This window comes from Dipodomys merriami, unplaced genomic scaffold (genome assembly GCF_024711535.1).
Source record: "Dipodomys merriami isolate MVZ:Mamm:240054 unplaced genomic scaffold, mDipMer1.0.p SCAF_97, whole genome shotgun sequence".
Taxonomy (NCBI): domain Eukaryota; kingdom Metazoa; phylum Chordata; class Mammalia; order Rodentia; family Heteromyidae; genus Dipodomys; species Dipodomys merriami.
In genome coordinates this window covers 2,162,280-2,179,878 of record NW_027206590.1, presented here as the reverse complement: position 1 = coordinate 2,179,878, position 17,599 = coordinate 2,162,280, and the positions used below count along the sequence as shown (strand labels likewise).

General features: G+C 45.8%; 1 protein-coding gene across 1 annotated transcript; it reads right to left on the bottom strand.

The window, feature by feature from the left end:
* Nucleotides 1-11,871: 11,871 nt before the first annotated feature.
* Nucleotides 11,872-12,324, bottom strand: Ascl4 (achaete-scute family bHLH transcription factor 4; the record flags this gene model as incomplete). The annotated part of the gene is made up of 1 exon (XM_070014388.1): nt 11,872-12,324. A coding segment is annotated over one exon (453 nt), but the record flags the coding sequence as incomplete, so codon positions are not given.
* Nucleotides 12,325-17,599: the final 5,275 nt, after the last annotated feature.

Genomic DNA, 17,599 nt, shown 5'->3' with positions numbered 1-17,599 from the left:
AGATGTAATGGTCCTTCCTCAATCTGAAAAGTCCATAACTTAAATCTTTCTGATGGTAGACTGTTTCAAAGACTGATTAGTAAGTTAGAGCCTTTAGTGTAATCAGTATGGATTACTCATGCCACAGGACTGGAATGGTTACTGTCAAACACATGACTCAAGGGTGTGCATTTACCAGGGAACACCCGAGGGCACTTAGAGATGGGAGCCAGGCTTCTGAGCAGGGTGTAGTTTCTCCGAAGATGAGGCAATTTGGGGGTGTCTGTGCAGGCAGACTAACTGGGCTTGCCCAATGACACGGCATTTGAAACTAATTCAAAGCTAGATCTCCACCCAAAACAAACTGATGTCAAGGCAGTAAGTGCTGTACATCACTTTAAATATGTCAGTTGAGTTTTATTAGATGCTTTGAAAACTTTTCTTGTTAAGTACAGGAAGGAAAAGAGGGTAGAAAAAGGTTTCTGCAAGGAATTTCTGTTAATAAACCTGGCCTCTGCGTGGCACTCCAGCAAACAGCCTGCTATGGCCATTTAGAGTAATGGCAAATAATTTGAGTTGAAAAAGATGTTTTTCTTATTCTAAAGATCTTTTCCTGTTTGAAAAAAATAAAAGCCACTTTAGAAAAATAAATCTTCAAATGACTGAAAAAATCAGAAGTTCTTATTGCCCTGAAGGATGAAAAACCTCATACCTGCTCAGATAAGCACAGCATGTATATCCTTTGAGGGAGCAGTGTCTGATCCTACCTAGAAGGCTGAGTCTTGCTACATTACACATCTTGGTCTTTCCTTCAGTCTCTTTTTATCAGCTGAGGCTGCAACTCATCTTTACAAAGACTGGGCAAGCATTCTAACACTGGCCATGCCTCCAGCTCTGGTCCTTTTTAAAAGGACGCTAGAGTCAGACAACTTACACAGATAATATTCCCCAAATCATTGATATTCACACACTGGTAACTTTTTAGTCTTGTTATCAGAATATGGTTGGGAAAACATTGGGATGTAAACAGAATCAGCACACTCACTACTTTCCTAATTATGTAACTTTCTTAGAAGGGACTTCTTAATATTTAAATTGATTTTTTAAAAGTTCTCATTTTGATTTTCAGATTCTACTCCTTGGATCCTTTGAAAACGTAAAACATAATGAATTTTTGTTTGGTTAGTTTTTCTAGTCTGCTTATTGCCTTTTTCCCTCGTGTTCACTACAAGGCTTTTTTTCTATCACCTGTTACTGAAACATCTGCTTTTTTTTTTTTTGTACCAATCCTGGGCCTTGAACTCAATCAAGGCCTGGGTGTTGTCCCTGAGCTTTGTGCTCAAGGCTCTACCACTGAGCCACAGCTCCACTTTGGTCTTTTTTGTAATTAGAGGTAAGAGTCTCACAGACTTTCCTGCCCAGACTCACTTTGAACCACAATCCTCACATCGCAGCCTCCTGAGTAGCTAAGATGATAGGTGTGAGCCACAGGGGCCTGGTAAAATTCATGTTTATATTCATCCTACTGCACAAGTTCCATGGCTTATTCTCTTATATCTTACTTGGCTCCTATTTTTGTGTCCATTCCATTGCTTGACTGAAGGGAATTTCATGTCTAGAGATCAAGAAAGACCAGTCCGTGTAGACTGGTTCAGGTTGAAGACTCCTCATTTTCAACTAGGATGTCAAGTCTTCTTAAATTTGGTTGAAGAATTGCTCTTATATTAGAACACTACTAATGGAACACTACTAATCCAAGAAGCTGATGTGATGGGGGAGGGGCCCTTGCAGAGGAATGAGTCGTAGTTTCAGTTGTAAATGAAAGTAAGCCAACCATACTACAGATGAGTAATGGTAAAACTCACAGTTTTTATATATGTTTTTGGTTGCTCATAGGAGCCCTTCACTGGAATTTAATGAGTTTAGGTGTGAGCCCCTTATGGATTAAAAGAAGGCCCAGAAGGGTCTAGCAGCTTGCCCTAGGCACCCCACTGATGGCAGAGTGTGGCATTCTGACTCCCACACTGTTTTCCTTATGTCCCATTTAACCATTTGTACTGTTTTCCTTCAGTATAAGAACCAGCCAGTTTCAGTCTGAAGCTAAGTTTTAATTATTGTGGAGTACTCATAAAAATAATCATTTACATGGGATTAATCCTCTTGGTTGGCCTTAATTGAGGCAGGTCAGACATTCTGTCCGCCAGGAAGCATTCTGTGATGAAGAGTGGGGATTTTATTCTGCTTGATGAGTGTCTCTTTTATAGACCACACGCCTTCTTTTATAGTTCACAAACTAAACTCCAGGTGGCTTCAAAACAGGACTTCGCAGAGACTCCCAGCACTGCGGCCATCCACCCCACTCCGTGCTAGACTAAGATCTTTCTGGAATGTGCCTACATCTACTGCTTCAAGTTTCTTACCAGAGTAGAGGGAAAGGTATAGTGAGTCACCAAAACACTTGCCCAACTTACAGCAGCAAGCAGACTTCTGCTACACTGTCTTAGTAATTGACAAATATTCTTTCTGTGGATCCTTTGTCTACTGACAGTGCATACTCTGCTGGGGATTGAGGTTCATGGTTGTCACACCGACTTTGAGAATTTATAACAGTTTAGGTGGGAATATGAACAAATGGAATCTGTGAAACAAGCCAGCAGTTGAAGTGGTGATTGGCAAGCAGGAAAAATAAATTTTACAGCGGATAGGACTGGATATGGTTCATCTGAACACAGCCACCCTACTTGAGAAAGATTTCTGCAGAGTTGACTTCAGTTCCTACTTATCCCATCCTTAAATGCCTGGAATCAGGATGCTTCTGGACTTCACAGATGGGAAAAAGAGGCAGTTTTTTGTGCTTCAGCCAGTTTTGAGTTTTCTTACAACCAGAGTTTCCTAGCTGACATGACATGATTTAAAGAAAAAATTAAGCATGGAAAGAAGTTAATAGTGAACCAACAGTTTTGCATCTGGGCTGCTGAAAGGATAATTCCCCCTCAAATATGGGGAGGTGCTGAGGGAATTCATTCTCCATGGATGTGGATGGTATAGTAGTTCAACATGTTCAGCTTAAGGTGCTTCAGGACATCTTGGCTGCACAGATGCAGCCAAGGGTTCTGAATGGAGCACTTGGTGTGCTGGAGGACTGGTATGAATAGCAGAGGCTGAAAGTGAGCTTTACGGGACTGCTGATTATGGAATGAGGACACCATAGCAAACAGCCATTTGTCCATCAGTGGCTCTCAGTCATGGAGAAACCCTGAGCAAGGCTCTGTACTGAATGCTGGTGCTAGTGATAGTGCCAGCCCTCCCAAGTTCAGTATGGCAGGACCCAGAAGCAACAGATAATTAAACTGTTATGTGACTGTGAACCCAGAAATGAGAGCAAGTTATCTCAGAAGCCTCACTTAGTGTTGCAGAGAAACCAAGACGAAAGAAAGAGCTGCTGGATTTATGATAAGCAAATCAACATTTTCAGCAGTGAATTGGGGTAATGATTTTAATTAATGTTTTAAAAATCACTAGAATTGCCGGGCACTGGTGGCTCAGGCCTGTAATCCTAGCTACTCAGGAGGCTGAGATCTGAGGATCGCGGTTCAAAGCCAGCCCGGGCAGGAGAGACCGTGAGACTCCTATCTCCAATAAACCACCAGAAAACCGGAAGTGGCGCTGTAGCTCAAGTGGTAGAGCGCTCGCCTTGAGCTGAAGAGCTGAGGGACAGCGTCCAGACCCAGAGTTCAAGCCCCACGACCAACAAAAAAAAAAAAAAAAATCACTAGAATTACATAGAGTTTATGTCTCAGCTTTTGCACAGTCACTTTATCCCCAGAATGAGTTTGTGATGTAGGTTCCACCCATATGTGCACTATTTTCAGTATCCTACCAAACTCTGGAGAAAGATCTTCAAGCAGACATGTGGCACAAGTATATATACCCTTACTGAAGATTTTATGTCAGACCAATGGGGGAAAACAATCTCATTTTACAGCACAGGATCAACTAACGAATATTGTTAAAATATTTGTAGTTCTTTGCTAAATTATTTTTTTTCATTTTTGGTCGGTCATGGGGCTTGAACTCTGGACCTGGGAGCTGTCCCTGCGCTCTTCAGTTCAAGGTTTGCACTCTACCTCTTGAGCCACAGTGCCACTTCCAGTTTTCTAGTGGTTTATATGATAAGATTTAGCAAAATAAAAAACCCTGACAGTTGAACATGGAAAGAGATTCTATGGGTTGGTTGGTAGCCTTCTTGGCGTTGGACACAGAAACAGGCCATTGGTTGTAGGGAGTGCTCTCAGAAATCTGTGTCCTGAGAGGTTTTGCTTAGCCTCTCTGTGTCTATAGCCCTACTTAGTAAGACAACCTCTCCTAGGGGCTCAAAACCCATCACCTGGCTTCAGTGATCCTGATGCACAAGAAGGAGAGAAGGATTGCTGTGAATCCTGTTCATTAGGTACCTCAAGAAGCAGATCTTGGTATTTTTCTGTTGGACTGTCCTCAGCCCTCCAGCAACTGAATCACAAGGTTTCATGTAATGGCTACTGACTCAGGATAGGGTCCTGTTTTCCATACTTGTAAACAGGCTTTCTTTAAATAACAGCAAGAGCAACACCTAACTGTTCTTTAGCACCTGCTATGTAAAAAGAGGCACTTTGCAAACATTATCTCTAGCATGAACGAGTACTCCTATATATGAGGAAACTGGCTCAGATAGACTAAGTAAATGGCCTATGGCCATGCAAATGGATGGCAGAGTCAGGATTTGAGTGGAAGAATATCCAGAAGTTCATGCTGGGTTCTGTACACTCTACTACCTCTTCCACATGCCGACAATATCCTTCAATATGGTTTTCCCTGTCTACTCAGTCCTATTCTTCTTAACAAACAGCACAGCCTACCTTAACAGAAAAAGAGGAAACACAAAAAACAGGAAGAGTGCATCATTTTTCAAAAATAATTCAGACCAGACACAAAGATTTTGAAAGGAAGGAAAGTTAGATGTTCATAACATTTGTTATAAAATATTTCAAAGTCTTTACTGCCACTAAGCACAGTAACCCTTTTACACTTTCTCTGGAAGGAACAATATTGGAAAAACAACCACATAGAGGAAGAGAGCTGGGTGCCAGTGGCTCACACCAGTAATCCTAGGAACTCAAAAAAAAAAAGAGAGAGGAAGAGGCCCAACCATCAGATACACAAGTGGAGCCATCTTGAACCAACTGCCGTCTGTCCTAGCCACCAACATGAGCCTGGGGAAACCAGCAGATGAACCACTGGGTAACATACACATCTGCGAAAAATAATGAATTGGAAATTTGGGGGTGGCTTGTTATACATTGGATAACCTCTTACGTTACTACCTACATCACTATCATGAAGAACTTCATCAAGGCTGACTGGCCTTATATTGAATCAAATTTTTCTTGAGACAAGATGCTATCTCTTATCTTCCATTAGAGAATTTATTAGCATAGTAAGGACAGCACATTTTGGCTTACAGTGATCTTCTGCTTCTATAACCTCATCTCACCTTTACCACAACCCTATGACATGGAATAGGTGTCCTCATTCTTAATTTGACAAGTGAGGGAAATGTTTTGGAGAAATCAAGCCATTTCCTAAAGTAAAACATCCTTTAAATGTTAAAGTCAAGATAGTATCTAGGTGACTTTCAGACTCTTGTGCACTTGGTCCAAGTATCCCTAGAGTCGTGTGTTTTCTGGAAAGAATAGCTGTTTTCCTTTCAGGTGTCAAAACCCAGATCTATCAGGAAATATTCTGACTCAATCTTGGTTGCTGTGAAGAGAAATGGAGGTTAATAATGATTCCCCTAATCAGCTAGGACCCAAATGTGCTTTATTCTGTCACTCCCTTTCTTTTTAACATGGATATTGATTCATGAATACAACGACCCTGAGTCTCCTTGCTAGAGGACTTGGTGAATTCAGATATGCTATCCTTCAAAGCTACACAGTCATCTGAATCTTCACAGGAATGAGCCTCATAACAGGAAAAGGTGGTTGAAAATCAGGGTGACAAGTATTGAATTGCAAAATTCCCTGCTTTAAGCTGGCAGCTCATGACTGTAATCCTGGCTGCTTATCTGAGGATCATAGTCTGAAGCCACCTGGGCAGGAAAGTCTGTGAGACTCTTATCTCTGATAAACTATCAAAAAGCCAGAAGTGGAGCTGTGGCTCAAGTGGTAGACTACCCTTAAGCAAAAAGAAGCTCAAGGTCAGTACTCAGGCCCTGAGTTCAAGCCTTAGGACCAACACACACACACCCTTATTTTTCTTCACACACACACACACACACAAATATCCTTATTTTTCTTCTACGCCATTAACACTGCCTGAAAATTATGTGTTGATAGGAGTTGGCTGACTCTTTTACTAACTGGAAGCCTCATTGTGTAAAAATGATTCAGGACCTGAGATACATAACCAGACATTGCTCTTTGCCACTTCTTCCTACGTGAGTCTCTTAACCTCTCTTAGCCTGTTTCCTCATCTTTAGAATAGAAATGATATACAATGTACATGCACCTGTAGGAGGATGCTTGTGAAGATGAGAATAATACACATAAGCAATAGTAGCCTGTAGTACAGTCTAATCTTGGGAATTGTTAGCTAATGGGAGAAGCTATCTTTAGAAGTCTTTGAAGAGAGACCAGGTATACTGCACACTTTAATTCTCATGTCTTGAAAACAATTGCAGTCTAAGCAGATTGTTTTCCAAGGCCCTGTATGATGGTATGATTTAGAACCCTTCTTTATTTTTTCCCCACTATCAGAGAAACACGAAACACCTTCGGGAGTGTCCCCCTCCAGGCCTGCTTTGTAGGCAAAAACCAGTTTGGAAAGTTCTGCCTCTGGAAAAATGTCTTTCTGCTGCACAGTGGTCCCATGTTGGTGGTGGCTAATGGCAGTGAATAATTCAACATGAAAAGGTGGCTGACAAGCCTTCACCAGAGGACACATGTAAGCAGCTCTGAGAGGATTAAAAGCCAACCTCACCACCCAGACAGCCTGCAAGAACACACACATCAACCTCTGCGATAAGAATCAGAGAGCTGGAAGCAGATTTTCAGTTTCATAGGCCAGTAAAGAAAACAGAAAGCGACTTCAGGCTCTCCCAGCAGCCTGTCTGTCTGGCCTGGAGATGAAAGGCAGGAGGCAGGGAAAGTGGGGGGTGGGCAATCCATAGAGAAATAACCTACTTCCCCTTCCCAGAGTGACAAATGGCATTGCTCTCTACTTTCTTTGGAGATGACAGCCATAACTTTGGGAGCTTTGGATAGATGAACAGTCGAAAGCTTTTGACCCTGACACAGTCCTCTGGTGCCTTGGTACACTTGCTATGGTTGGTACTGTGGCTTTGCCACAGTCTGGACTGCTATACTGAAGTAACTTAGATTGGGTGCCTTAAAAGAGCAAGTATTTCTCAGCTCTGGAGGCCAGAAATCCAAGATCAGGGTGTGAGCAAGGGTAGATTCTGGTGAAGGCCCTCTCCCACGTCAAAGATTATAGAACTGGGCACCAATGGCTCCTGCCTATAATCTTATTTACCCAGGAGGCTTAGATCTGAGGATTGTGATTCAAAACTAGCCTGGGCAGAAAAGTCCATGAGACTTTTATCTCCAACTAACTACCAAAAAGCCAAAAATGGAGCTGTGGCTCAAGTGGTAGAATGCTAGCCTTGAAGGAAAAAAAATATCTCAGGGAACAGTGTGCCCAGGCTCTAAGTTAAAACCCCAGGATTGGCACACACACACACAAACCAGAAACCAAAGACAAGGGGAATTAATAAATAATTGAGCACCTACTATTTGCTGCCAAATTCTTGGGCAATATATGTTGCATATATTATCATTATCTCTTAACACAAGTACTGAGGGACTTTCCCGAGTTGCTTAGTCGTGAAATTTTAAATTATAAAATAAATATGAACATCATTAAAAGTTTTGTGTCCTTACAGAGAAGATCTGTGCAAAAGTTTTCTTAAAAATTAAAAACTGCTAACATGCTTCTGAAAGCTTTCCTAATTCACTTATCATGTTTGCTATCAGTTTGCTTTTTGTCTTCCAGTCATCTAGAATCTGGTTTTTATTAAACAGAAAAGAAGGGGGGGAAAGAGAGAGAAAGACAGATAGGAAAAGAGGGAGGAAGGGAGGGAGGAAGGAAGGAAAGAAGGAAGGAAGGAAGGAAGGAGAGAGGAGACGAGAGTGGAAGTACACTTTCCATACAACCCTTTCCCTGGTTTTCATCTCTATCATCCACTCATGGCAGACCAGACTCCATCTTCAAGGCTAGTGAACACCAACCCTAGTCTTAGCTCATCCTCTCCTGTAATCTCTCCAGATTCCTAGTCATGTCACTTGATTTCAAACTCCTTGGGCTTCGACCCGTGAACTTTTTTTTTTGGCGGTCGTGGGGCTTGAACTCTGGGCTTTGGCGCTGACCCCATGAACTTCTAAATCAACAGGACTGCTTTACCTGTAAGATTCCAAGCTCCCAAACTGGCTCTGGTATATCCTCTTTTCCTCTACCTGGTCCTTAGTACCATCATCCCAGCTCTCTATTCATCATAGCATCCCAAAAGACCAGCCTTCAAGCCCATCCCTACTTCTCAATTCTCATGAACTCCTCAGCCCACCCAGCTTTTTTGTTGTTGTTGGTGGTGGAGCTTGAACTCTAGGCCCGGGCGCTGTCCCTCAGCTCTTCAGCTCAAGGCTAGCACTCTATCACTTGAGCCACAATGCCACTTTTGGTTTTCTGGTGTCTTATTGGAGATAGAGTCTCAAGGACTTTCCTGCCCTGGCTGGCTTTGAACCAAGATCCTCAGATCCCAGCCCCAAGTAGCTAGGATTACAGGCGTGAGCCACCAGCGCCTGGCCCATCCAGCATTTTGTGTGCTTACAAAGGTCTCTAGAGATCTTTTACTGGCTCCAACTCAGTGGGTTCCCCTCACATGTAAACCACCTGACGTCTGATTCATATGATGTCAGCCACACCTTCCCTCATATAAAACTATATCCTGTTTTTTTTAACAGCTGTGATCTCATGCTAGCTTGAGTCTCCTTCCAGGTTCTCTGGTTCTTGCCACAGAAATGAGTAAAAGCAAAAGGAGTAAGTGATGTGGTTCAAATGGTAGAGTGCCTACCAGGTGTAAACTTCTTAAGATTAAAGCCCAGTACTGCCAAAAGATAAGGAAGAAGGAAGGACCAAATCATCATTATCATCAGCATCTTGTCCTTTGGGGACAGACAGAGTTGGGACTGAGTCTTGACATCAAGCAATCCTAGCAACATTAACCTTGTCAAGATATATATTCTCTTCAAACTTCCTTTTTTAAACAAAATATGTGTATAATATCCTCCCTAGAAATTCATGTTTCTTAAAGTTTTAGCAAGGTTTTGTTTTGCTATGATGGGCTAAGGTAGGCAGAAATGGATAAAGAAACATTTCCTGTTCCCCATGCAAGGAAGACTCTTTCCCTTCAAATTTATGAGAATTAAATAAAACAAAATCTTGCCAAGTGAGCCGGGCGCTGGTGGCTCACGCCTGTAATCCTAGCTACTCAGGAGGCTGAGATCTGAGGATCGCAGCTCAAAGCCAGCCCGGGCAGGAGAGACTGTGAGACTCCTATCTCCAATAAACCACCAGAAAACCGGAAGTGGCGCTGTAGCTCAAGTGGTAGAGCACTCGCCTTGAGCTGAAGAGCTGAGGGACAGAGCCCAGGCCCAGAGTTCAAGCCCAACGACCGACAAAAAAAAAAAAAAAAAAAATCTTGCCAAGTGAAAAGCAATCACTGAGTAATCACTCAGATGTCAGCTGGGAAAAGGAGTGAGAATATTTATCTCTGAGGCCACTGTGGGGACAGGCCCAAAGCCAGGTACTGGTGGCTTACGACTGTAACACTAGCTACTCAGGAGGCTGAGACCTGAGGATTAGGATTTGAAGCCAGCCCAAGCAGGAAAAGTCTGTGCTGTGAGACTCTTACCTCCAATAATCACCAAAACCCAGGAATAAAGCTGTAGCTCAAGTGGTAGAGCACTAGCCTTGAACAAAAAAGATCAGGGTTAGCATCCACGCCCTGAGTTCAAGCCCCAGGACCTGCCAAAAAAAAAAAAAAAAAAAAGAGGCCCCCAAACATTTGTGATCCTCCTATTCCCTGCCCATCCTCCACCTTCACCCTCTTAACAAAGTTGTCCTTATGGTAAGAGAAACTTGTCCTATTAGAAAACAACATAGGCAGTTTATTTTCATGTGTCAACATGCATCTAACTTATCAAGTGGCTTTATCATTGCTTCTCAGTGGGGAAAGATGACCGAGATCAAATACTTTGAAAGGGCAGGTGGACAATTTCAATATACCTGAAAGCTCTCAAGGGTTAAAACCCTTGGGAACCTACCAACCTCCATCCATCCTGCTGCCTCCCACCATGCAGTTCCACCACCAAAAGGCACTATGTATATTTTCATTTTATTTTTAAAGTCGCATTATCACTTTAGCCAAAGGTTAGATGGAGTGAGAACTGAAAAGGGGAAGGCCAAGAAATGGGAGAGGAAAACTGCATAAAGTCAGCAGAGAGGGAAAATAGGTTGTCTTACAGATCTGGGGTGTCTTCCAAAGAGATCGTAAAAACAAGACATATAGAACCTATCTTATTTAGTATGCTATAAATTTTCCAACTGGCTATTTGTTGACCAGTCTGTGTGACACATAACAGTTCTTCTACACCGTGACTCAGGCTGGAACCATGGTGCTGAGGTCCAGCAGGATGTGGGTACATGTTCTGAAGAGCCGGGGGTCCAGTGGCTCAGACCTGTAATCCGAACTACTCAGGAGGCAAAGATCCGAAGATAACACCGATCAAAGAAAGTCCATGAGACTCTTATCTCCAATTAGCCACCAAAAAGCTGGAAGTGGAGTCGTGGTTCATTCAAGTTGTAGAGTGCTAGTCTTGAGCCCTGAGTTCAAGCTCTAGTACCCACACTGGTAAGAGAAAAAAAATGTCAACCATTCACCTTCACCCACAACACGGTGACAATTAGACTTCTAACACAATTCCCCCAGGTGATGTGAAAAGCCTCCCATCTCTAAACAACCAGCAAGATACTGGACAGGAGGCGTAGCTCGAGTGGTAGAGCACCAGCTGTGAGCAAAAAAGAAGCCTGAGCCCCTGGATTTAAGCACCAGTATTGGCAAGGAAAGAGGGAGGGAGGGAGGGAAGAAGGGAAGGAGGAAGGGAGGAAGGGAAGGGTGGAAGGGAGGAAGGGAAGGGTGGAAGGGAGGAAGTAAAGAAGGGAGGGAAGGAGGGAAGGAGGGAAGGAAGGAAGGAAGGAAGGAAGGAAGGAAGGAAGGAAGGGAGGGAGGGAGGGAGGGAGGGAAGGAAGGAAGGAAGGAAGGGAGGGAGGGAGGGAGGGAGGGAGGGAGGAAGGGAGGAAGGAAAGAAGGGAGGGAAGGAGGGAAGGAAGGAAGGGAGGAAGGAAAGAAGGGAGGGAAGGAGGGAAGGAAGGAAGGAAGGAAGGAAGGAAGGAAGGAAGGAAGGAAGGGAGGGAGGGAGGGAGAGAGGGAGGAAGGGAGGGAGGAAGGGAGGGTTTAGGGTTCAGCATAAGCACCCCTCAATTGCTGGCACATAACTAATGAGAGCAGAGTGGAACCACGCCGACATCAAATGTGTTTTCCTCCTCCTTGGAGCTCCCATCCCCCCCCCTAAAATTTAGGACGGCAAAGAAAGCAGATCAAAAATGCAGAAGGCGCGAGGTGCAGCGGGCTGGGGGCCAGGCCGGGGCCAGGCCGGGGCGGGGCCAGGCCGGGGCCGGGGCCGGGGCCGGGGCCGGGCGGGGCGGGGCCAGGCCCGGGCCGGGCCGGGCGCTGGCCCCCCGCTAGCTGGCCCCGTCCTCGGGCTCGCTGCAGGGCGAGGGCGCCGAGGAGGCCTTGGACTCGCCGTCGCTGTTGCAATCGGCCCTGCGCTGCGGGGCGGCCCCCGCCGGGCTGTCCCGGGCGCGCGCGTGGCGCTCCAGCAGCTCCTGGAGGTCCCGGATGTAGCCGATGGCGGCGCGCAGCGTCTCCACCTTGCTGAGCCTCCGGGCGGCCAGCTCGCGGGGCAGGCGGTCCCGCAGGCGCGCGTAGCCCTCGTTCACGCAGCGCACGCGCCGCCGCTCGCGCTCGTTGCGCAGGCGCAGGAAGGAGGGCTCCGCGGCGCCCTCCAGCGGCAGGGGCGGGCACGGCCGTCTGCGCTGCCAACTGCGCGCTTGGTCCTGGCGCTCGGGGACCCCGAACGCCTCCCCGGGAGGGACTCGGGCCAGGGGCACCGGGCGCAGCGGGTACGGCACGGTCGGCTTACGTTTCTCCATCGGTCCTTGAGAAGACGAACCCAAGAGGGTTCGCGGAGGTGCTGGTGCATCCAGACTGCCTTCTTTGGAGAAGGTGCTGGGTGCTCGGTTCCCGGACAGGCTTCAAGTAGACTTGGCGTGGCTTCTGAAGTTCATGGCACTGCGCGATCACTTGGTAAAGACTCAGATCAGAGATGGCAAAATTCAATAAAATAATAATAATAATAATAATAATAATAATAATAATAATAATAATAATAATAATAATGCTCCTAGCCCGGATCCAGGGCTTGGAACCGGGATTCCCCGCCGATCTTATTTCCAAAGATAGCAAAGAGTACCGGTGGCCTCCGCCTGTAATCCCAGCTTCCCGGGAGGATCGCAGTTCGGATGCCAGCTCGGGCAGGAAAATCCGTGAGATGAACCACCAAAAAAAAAAAAGCCAGACGCAGAGTTGTGGCTTAAGTGGTGGAGCGCCAACCTTGGGCAGCTCCGGGTGCAGCGCCTGAGCCCCTGAGTTCAAGTCCCAGGACGGGTCCAAAAGAAGACGAAGACCAAGGAGCTTCCTCACCCGGCCCACGCCGCAGCGTGGTCCCCCGCCCTCCCCGACGCTGTCAGGGGCTTCGATCCTCCGATCCGAGGAGGAATCTTCCAGATGCTCCCAAAGCTTCTTCCCTCCCGGGAGCCTGCAGAAGATCTGTCGGCGGAGCCCAAGTTGAACGGGAGGCCTTTTCCTCCTGGAAAATCAGACCCCGACGGTGCTCTCCGTGGTTCCCGGCGCCCGCGCGCCCGCCCGGGTTCCCTGCGGAGCGCGCTGGGCGCGTTTGCAGACTGGCACTTGCTGCTTCTTTTGGGGAGGTGGAGGGCAGCGCGCAGCCCGGGGAAGGAGACTGCTGCTCCCTTGTGGTTAGAGCTGTGTCAAGTCCATGAGCCCCCCCCCCCCCCATCACCCCAGTTCTCCACCCTCTCCACCTCTGGGAAGCTTCAGAGTTTCTTCTCCCTGACTTTTTGTTTTGTTTTGTTTAAACCAGTTAGACACTTTCTGGGAGAAACCAGAAAAAAACAACTAACAACAGATATAAGGATCCATAGATTATGTGCCAAGGTAGGTTTGACATGAGGCATTTCATGTCCTCGTGCTAGTTCTTAAAATCACATCAAAGACTGGGAGGAAAAAATATTAACATTTGTAGTTCTGTCTCACAGTGTTTACTGTAAACACAGGTTCCAATCCGGCTTCTCATCCTACACAGCCTAGGACAGTATCTTCCTCTGGTCCCCAGCATTTTTCCCCCTCATTATATTCGTCTTTCTAAGAAGAATAGACTCCCTTTTCTTTCCAGAGGTTAGAAAAGCAGAGGGCCCCAGTTCCAAGAGAGAACCCTGCTTTGAAGACTTGCCTTTTTAACACGCAGACTTGCCTTTTTAACAAGCAACCAAAAATATGAATAATTAATCCATCTGTGTTGGCAAAGGGCTTTGAAGATGAAAGTGTCATTAAAAAAAACACTCTCAACTGTACAGTTCATGTCAGAGAATGTGTTATCACATCAAAAATCAGATTTCTTTTTCTGCAAACCTGCACATAAAAGGCACCTTCTTTCAAAGCACAACTTAAAAACAAGAAGACGAAAAAACCCCTACATTTACGACCATCTCTTCCTTTTTTCCTGTCTATTCCTTGAGAGCCAAGGTGTAGTCCCAACATGTTTTTTTTTTTTTTTTTGACAAGTTCTGGGCTTCCCTGTTTACATTAAATGATTTGCCTTAAGCAACTGGAAAAACACTCCCATCAAGGCAAATAGAAAAGAAATAATCACTCCTTTCAGGCATAAATTCATCACATTTTGAAAGGTTATAGCTTCTTGTGAGGCTTTGTTGGCAAAACAACCTACTATGTCCCATGATTTCTTATGTTATCATTTGTTCATGGATTGAGAAGGTCCTTCATATGGGAGAAAAGCCCACCAGAAAAGCAAGTTGGTAGATTATGAGACCACATGGGGCTTTGTGAGTGTTTGTATGAGTGCTTGTACACACACACACACACACACACACACACACACACACACACACACACACACACACACACACACACACACAATACTGGGGCTTGACCTGAAGCCTTATATGGCCTATGAGGCCTCAAAACTGGCACTCTACCACTTGAGTTATACCTTTACTTCTAGCTTTTTGCTGGCTCTCATAGACTTTTCTGCCCAGGCTGACTTCCAGCCTTGATCATCAGATGTCAGCCTTCTGAGTAACTAGGATTATAGACATGATCCACTAGTGATGGGCCACTTGTTTATTCTGTCTTCCTCTATGATAGTGTAAGCTCCATCAGGAGCAGTATCTTTTGCCCATTTTGTTCACTGCTATACCCAGCACACAGTAGATGTCCAACACCCAAACTTTAATCAGGGTCAATTGATATTTTGGGCTCATATTTTGATCTCATGTTAGGTCCAAGTTGACCCACCACCATCCTTGTTTTTACTGCTGGGTGGTGCTATGTAAAAGACATTTTGCTCTCTGTCTCAGTCTTTGCCATCTAGAGAAAACTTTAACAGTTGTTAGCTTGATGTCTTCCTTACAGTTATCTCTATGGCCTACCCTTGGTTGTATCTTTTTTTTTTTGGGGGGGGGGGTCCAGTTGTGGGGCCTGAACTCTGGGCCTGGGCCCTGTCCCTCAGCTCTTCAGCTCAAGGCTAGCCCTCTACCACTTGAGCCACAGCACCACTTCCGGCTTTTTTCTTTTTGCTTATGTGGTGCTGAGGAATCGAACCCAGGGCCTCATGCATGCAAGGCAAGCGCTCTACCACTGAGCCACCTTCCCAGTCCAGGTTGTATCTTTTTTTTTGAACAGTGACAGGGCTTGGACTCAGGGCCCCAAACTCTTAACAGATAATGCTCTACTACTTGAGCAATACCTCCACTTCTGACTTTTTGCTGGTTAACTGAAGAGTCTTACATGCTTTCCTGCCATCGGCTGGCTTCCTACCACAATCCTCAGATTTTAGCCTCCTGAGTAGTTAGGATTACAGGTGTAAGCCATCAGCACCCCGCCATATATCTTTTTTTTTTTTTTTTTGGTCGGTCATGGGGCTTGAACTGGGATTGGGTGCTGTCCTTGCGCTCTTCAGCTCAAGGCAAGCCCTCTACCACTTTGAGCCACAGCGCCACTTCAGCTTTTCTAGTGGTTTACTGGAGATAAGAGTCTCACAGACTTTCCTGCCTGGGCTAGCTTTGAACCATGATCCTCAGATCTCAGCCTCCTGAGTAGCTAGGATTACAGGTGTGAGCCACTGGTGCCCAGCCCCATATATCTTCTTTAGTGAAGTGATTGCCCATATATTTAGCACAATTTAAAATATTGTTTTTTTTTCTTAATGTTGATTTAAAAAGGTTCTTTATTCAAGTACAAATCCTTCATCAGGTCTTTGTTCTAGAAATATTTTCTCTCAGCCTTTGTCTTGACTCCTCATTTTGTCCAAGTGTCTTTTCGAGTCTAAGAGTTCTTTTTTGAACAAGTCATTTTGAAGTTTGTCATCACTATATTACAGTAGTTTTAGTTCTTACATTTGACCTGATTTTACACACACCTCTGTACTTCATTCTATTAAAAAACCTGCATAAGAGTGAAAGCAAGAGGGTAGCCAATTATAAAGTCACACCACCATTGAGTAGGCCCCTAGGTAGAAGCTGCAAGTTCAGGGGATTCTGTCTCTCACATGTGATATGATGGCTTGGCTTTCAGATTTTTGTCAAAACTCAAAAGAAAAACAACGTGACCTATAGATGTCCCATAAGTGAACATTCCTCATTGCAAATGAGCATTCTTTTTTTTTGGGGGGGGGGTCCGGTTGTGGGGCCTGAACTCTGGGCCTGGGCGCTGTCCCTCAGCTCTTCAGCTCAAGGCTAGCGCTCTACCACTTAAGCCACAGCGCCACTTCCGGCTTTTTTCTCTTTGCTTATGTGGTGCTGAGGAATCGAACCCAGGGCCTCAGGCATGCAAGGCAAGCCTGAGCCACCTTCCCAGCCCATGAGCATTCTTTTTATGAGAAGTCAGGGAGCTGGTACCACTCCTGGTTCTGGTCCAGAACCAGGGGTTGTGCACCCCTCTGTGCCCATTCACAAAGACTGAATTTCACAAGTCACCGGCCCCACTCATCTGCATGCTGTTGAAATCAGGACCTGTGTCTTGCCTCGTCGTATTTTTGTGTTGGGAGTTACACTTCAATAAACATCTCTGGGATAGGAGGAACTCCGGGGTTGCTGTTGTGCAGGTGCCAGGAAGCTACCAGGCAGGGTAGTGTACTGTATTTTCAGTGTTGCTCCCTGTGCGGCTTGGCACCATTTCCCTGAAAACCTTCTTAGTAGCTCTTCCGTTTTCAGCACAGTGCCTGGCATACAGTAGGGCGTAAAGCAAGAGGGGGAAGGCACTTGATACAAATTCCCTTCGTACACATCACGTCGGATGCAAAACAGGAAAATTGGGCACCCTTTTCCTGTGCAACACAGGTGAAAAATATCAGCATATAGGCCTGGGGCTGGTGGCTCAAGCCTTTCATTTTAGATAATCAGGAGGCTGAGATCTGAAGACCATGGTTCGAAGCCAGCTGGAACAGTATAGTCGGTAAGACTCACAATTAACTAGCAAAATACCGGAAGTGGAAGTGTGACTCAAGTGGTAGAGCGCCAGCCTGGAGTGGAAGTTAAGGGTCAGCACTCAGGCCTTTATTTCAAGCCCCAGAACTAGCGCACACACCCCTTTCCCCCCCCCCAAAAAAAAAGAAAACCCAGAAATCATATAATCCCCATTCCTTTTGGGCCACATCGCCAATTCTGCTTCAAGTCTCTTTAAATGTTTCTTCTTGTAAAAATACTATACAGAGGGGTTACAAGAGTAAGGTAATGAGTACATCACATTTCCTATGAAGCACTGTTACCCCCTCCTTTGTTTTCCCCCTCCCACCCCTTCCCTCCCACCTCCCCCACGCCTCCCTCCCCCTCGGTTTCATAGATTCATTTCTAATATTTGGGACCACGTGGCTCTCCTATCGGGGGCGTGCCGGGAAGACGGAAACCCGGAGTCTGCAGGACTCAAGAACGCCCGGAAAGAGATCCCAGCAGCAACCGGTCGCCTAGCAACTGTGGATCGAGCGCTCCGCACTCGATTGGACGGGGCCGGCTTGAACCGAGAAGCGCCCTCGCGGTTCTGCCCCTCAGGCTGGGGTTTCTGTAAGACGCACGCGCAGACCGAGGTGGGCGGGGC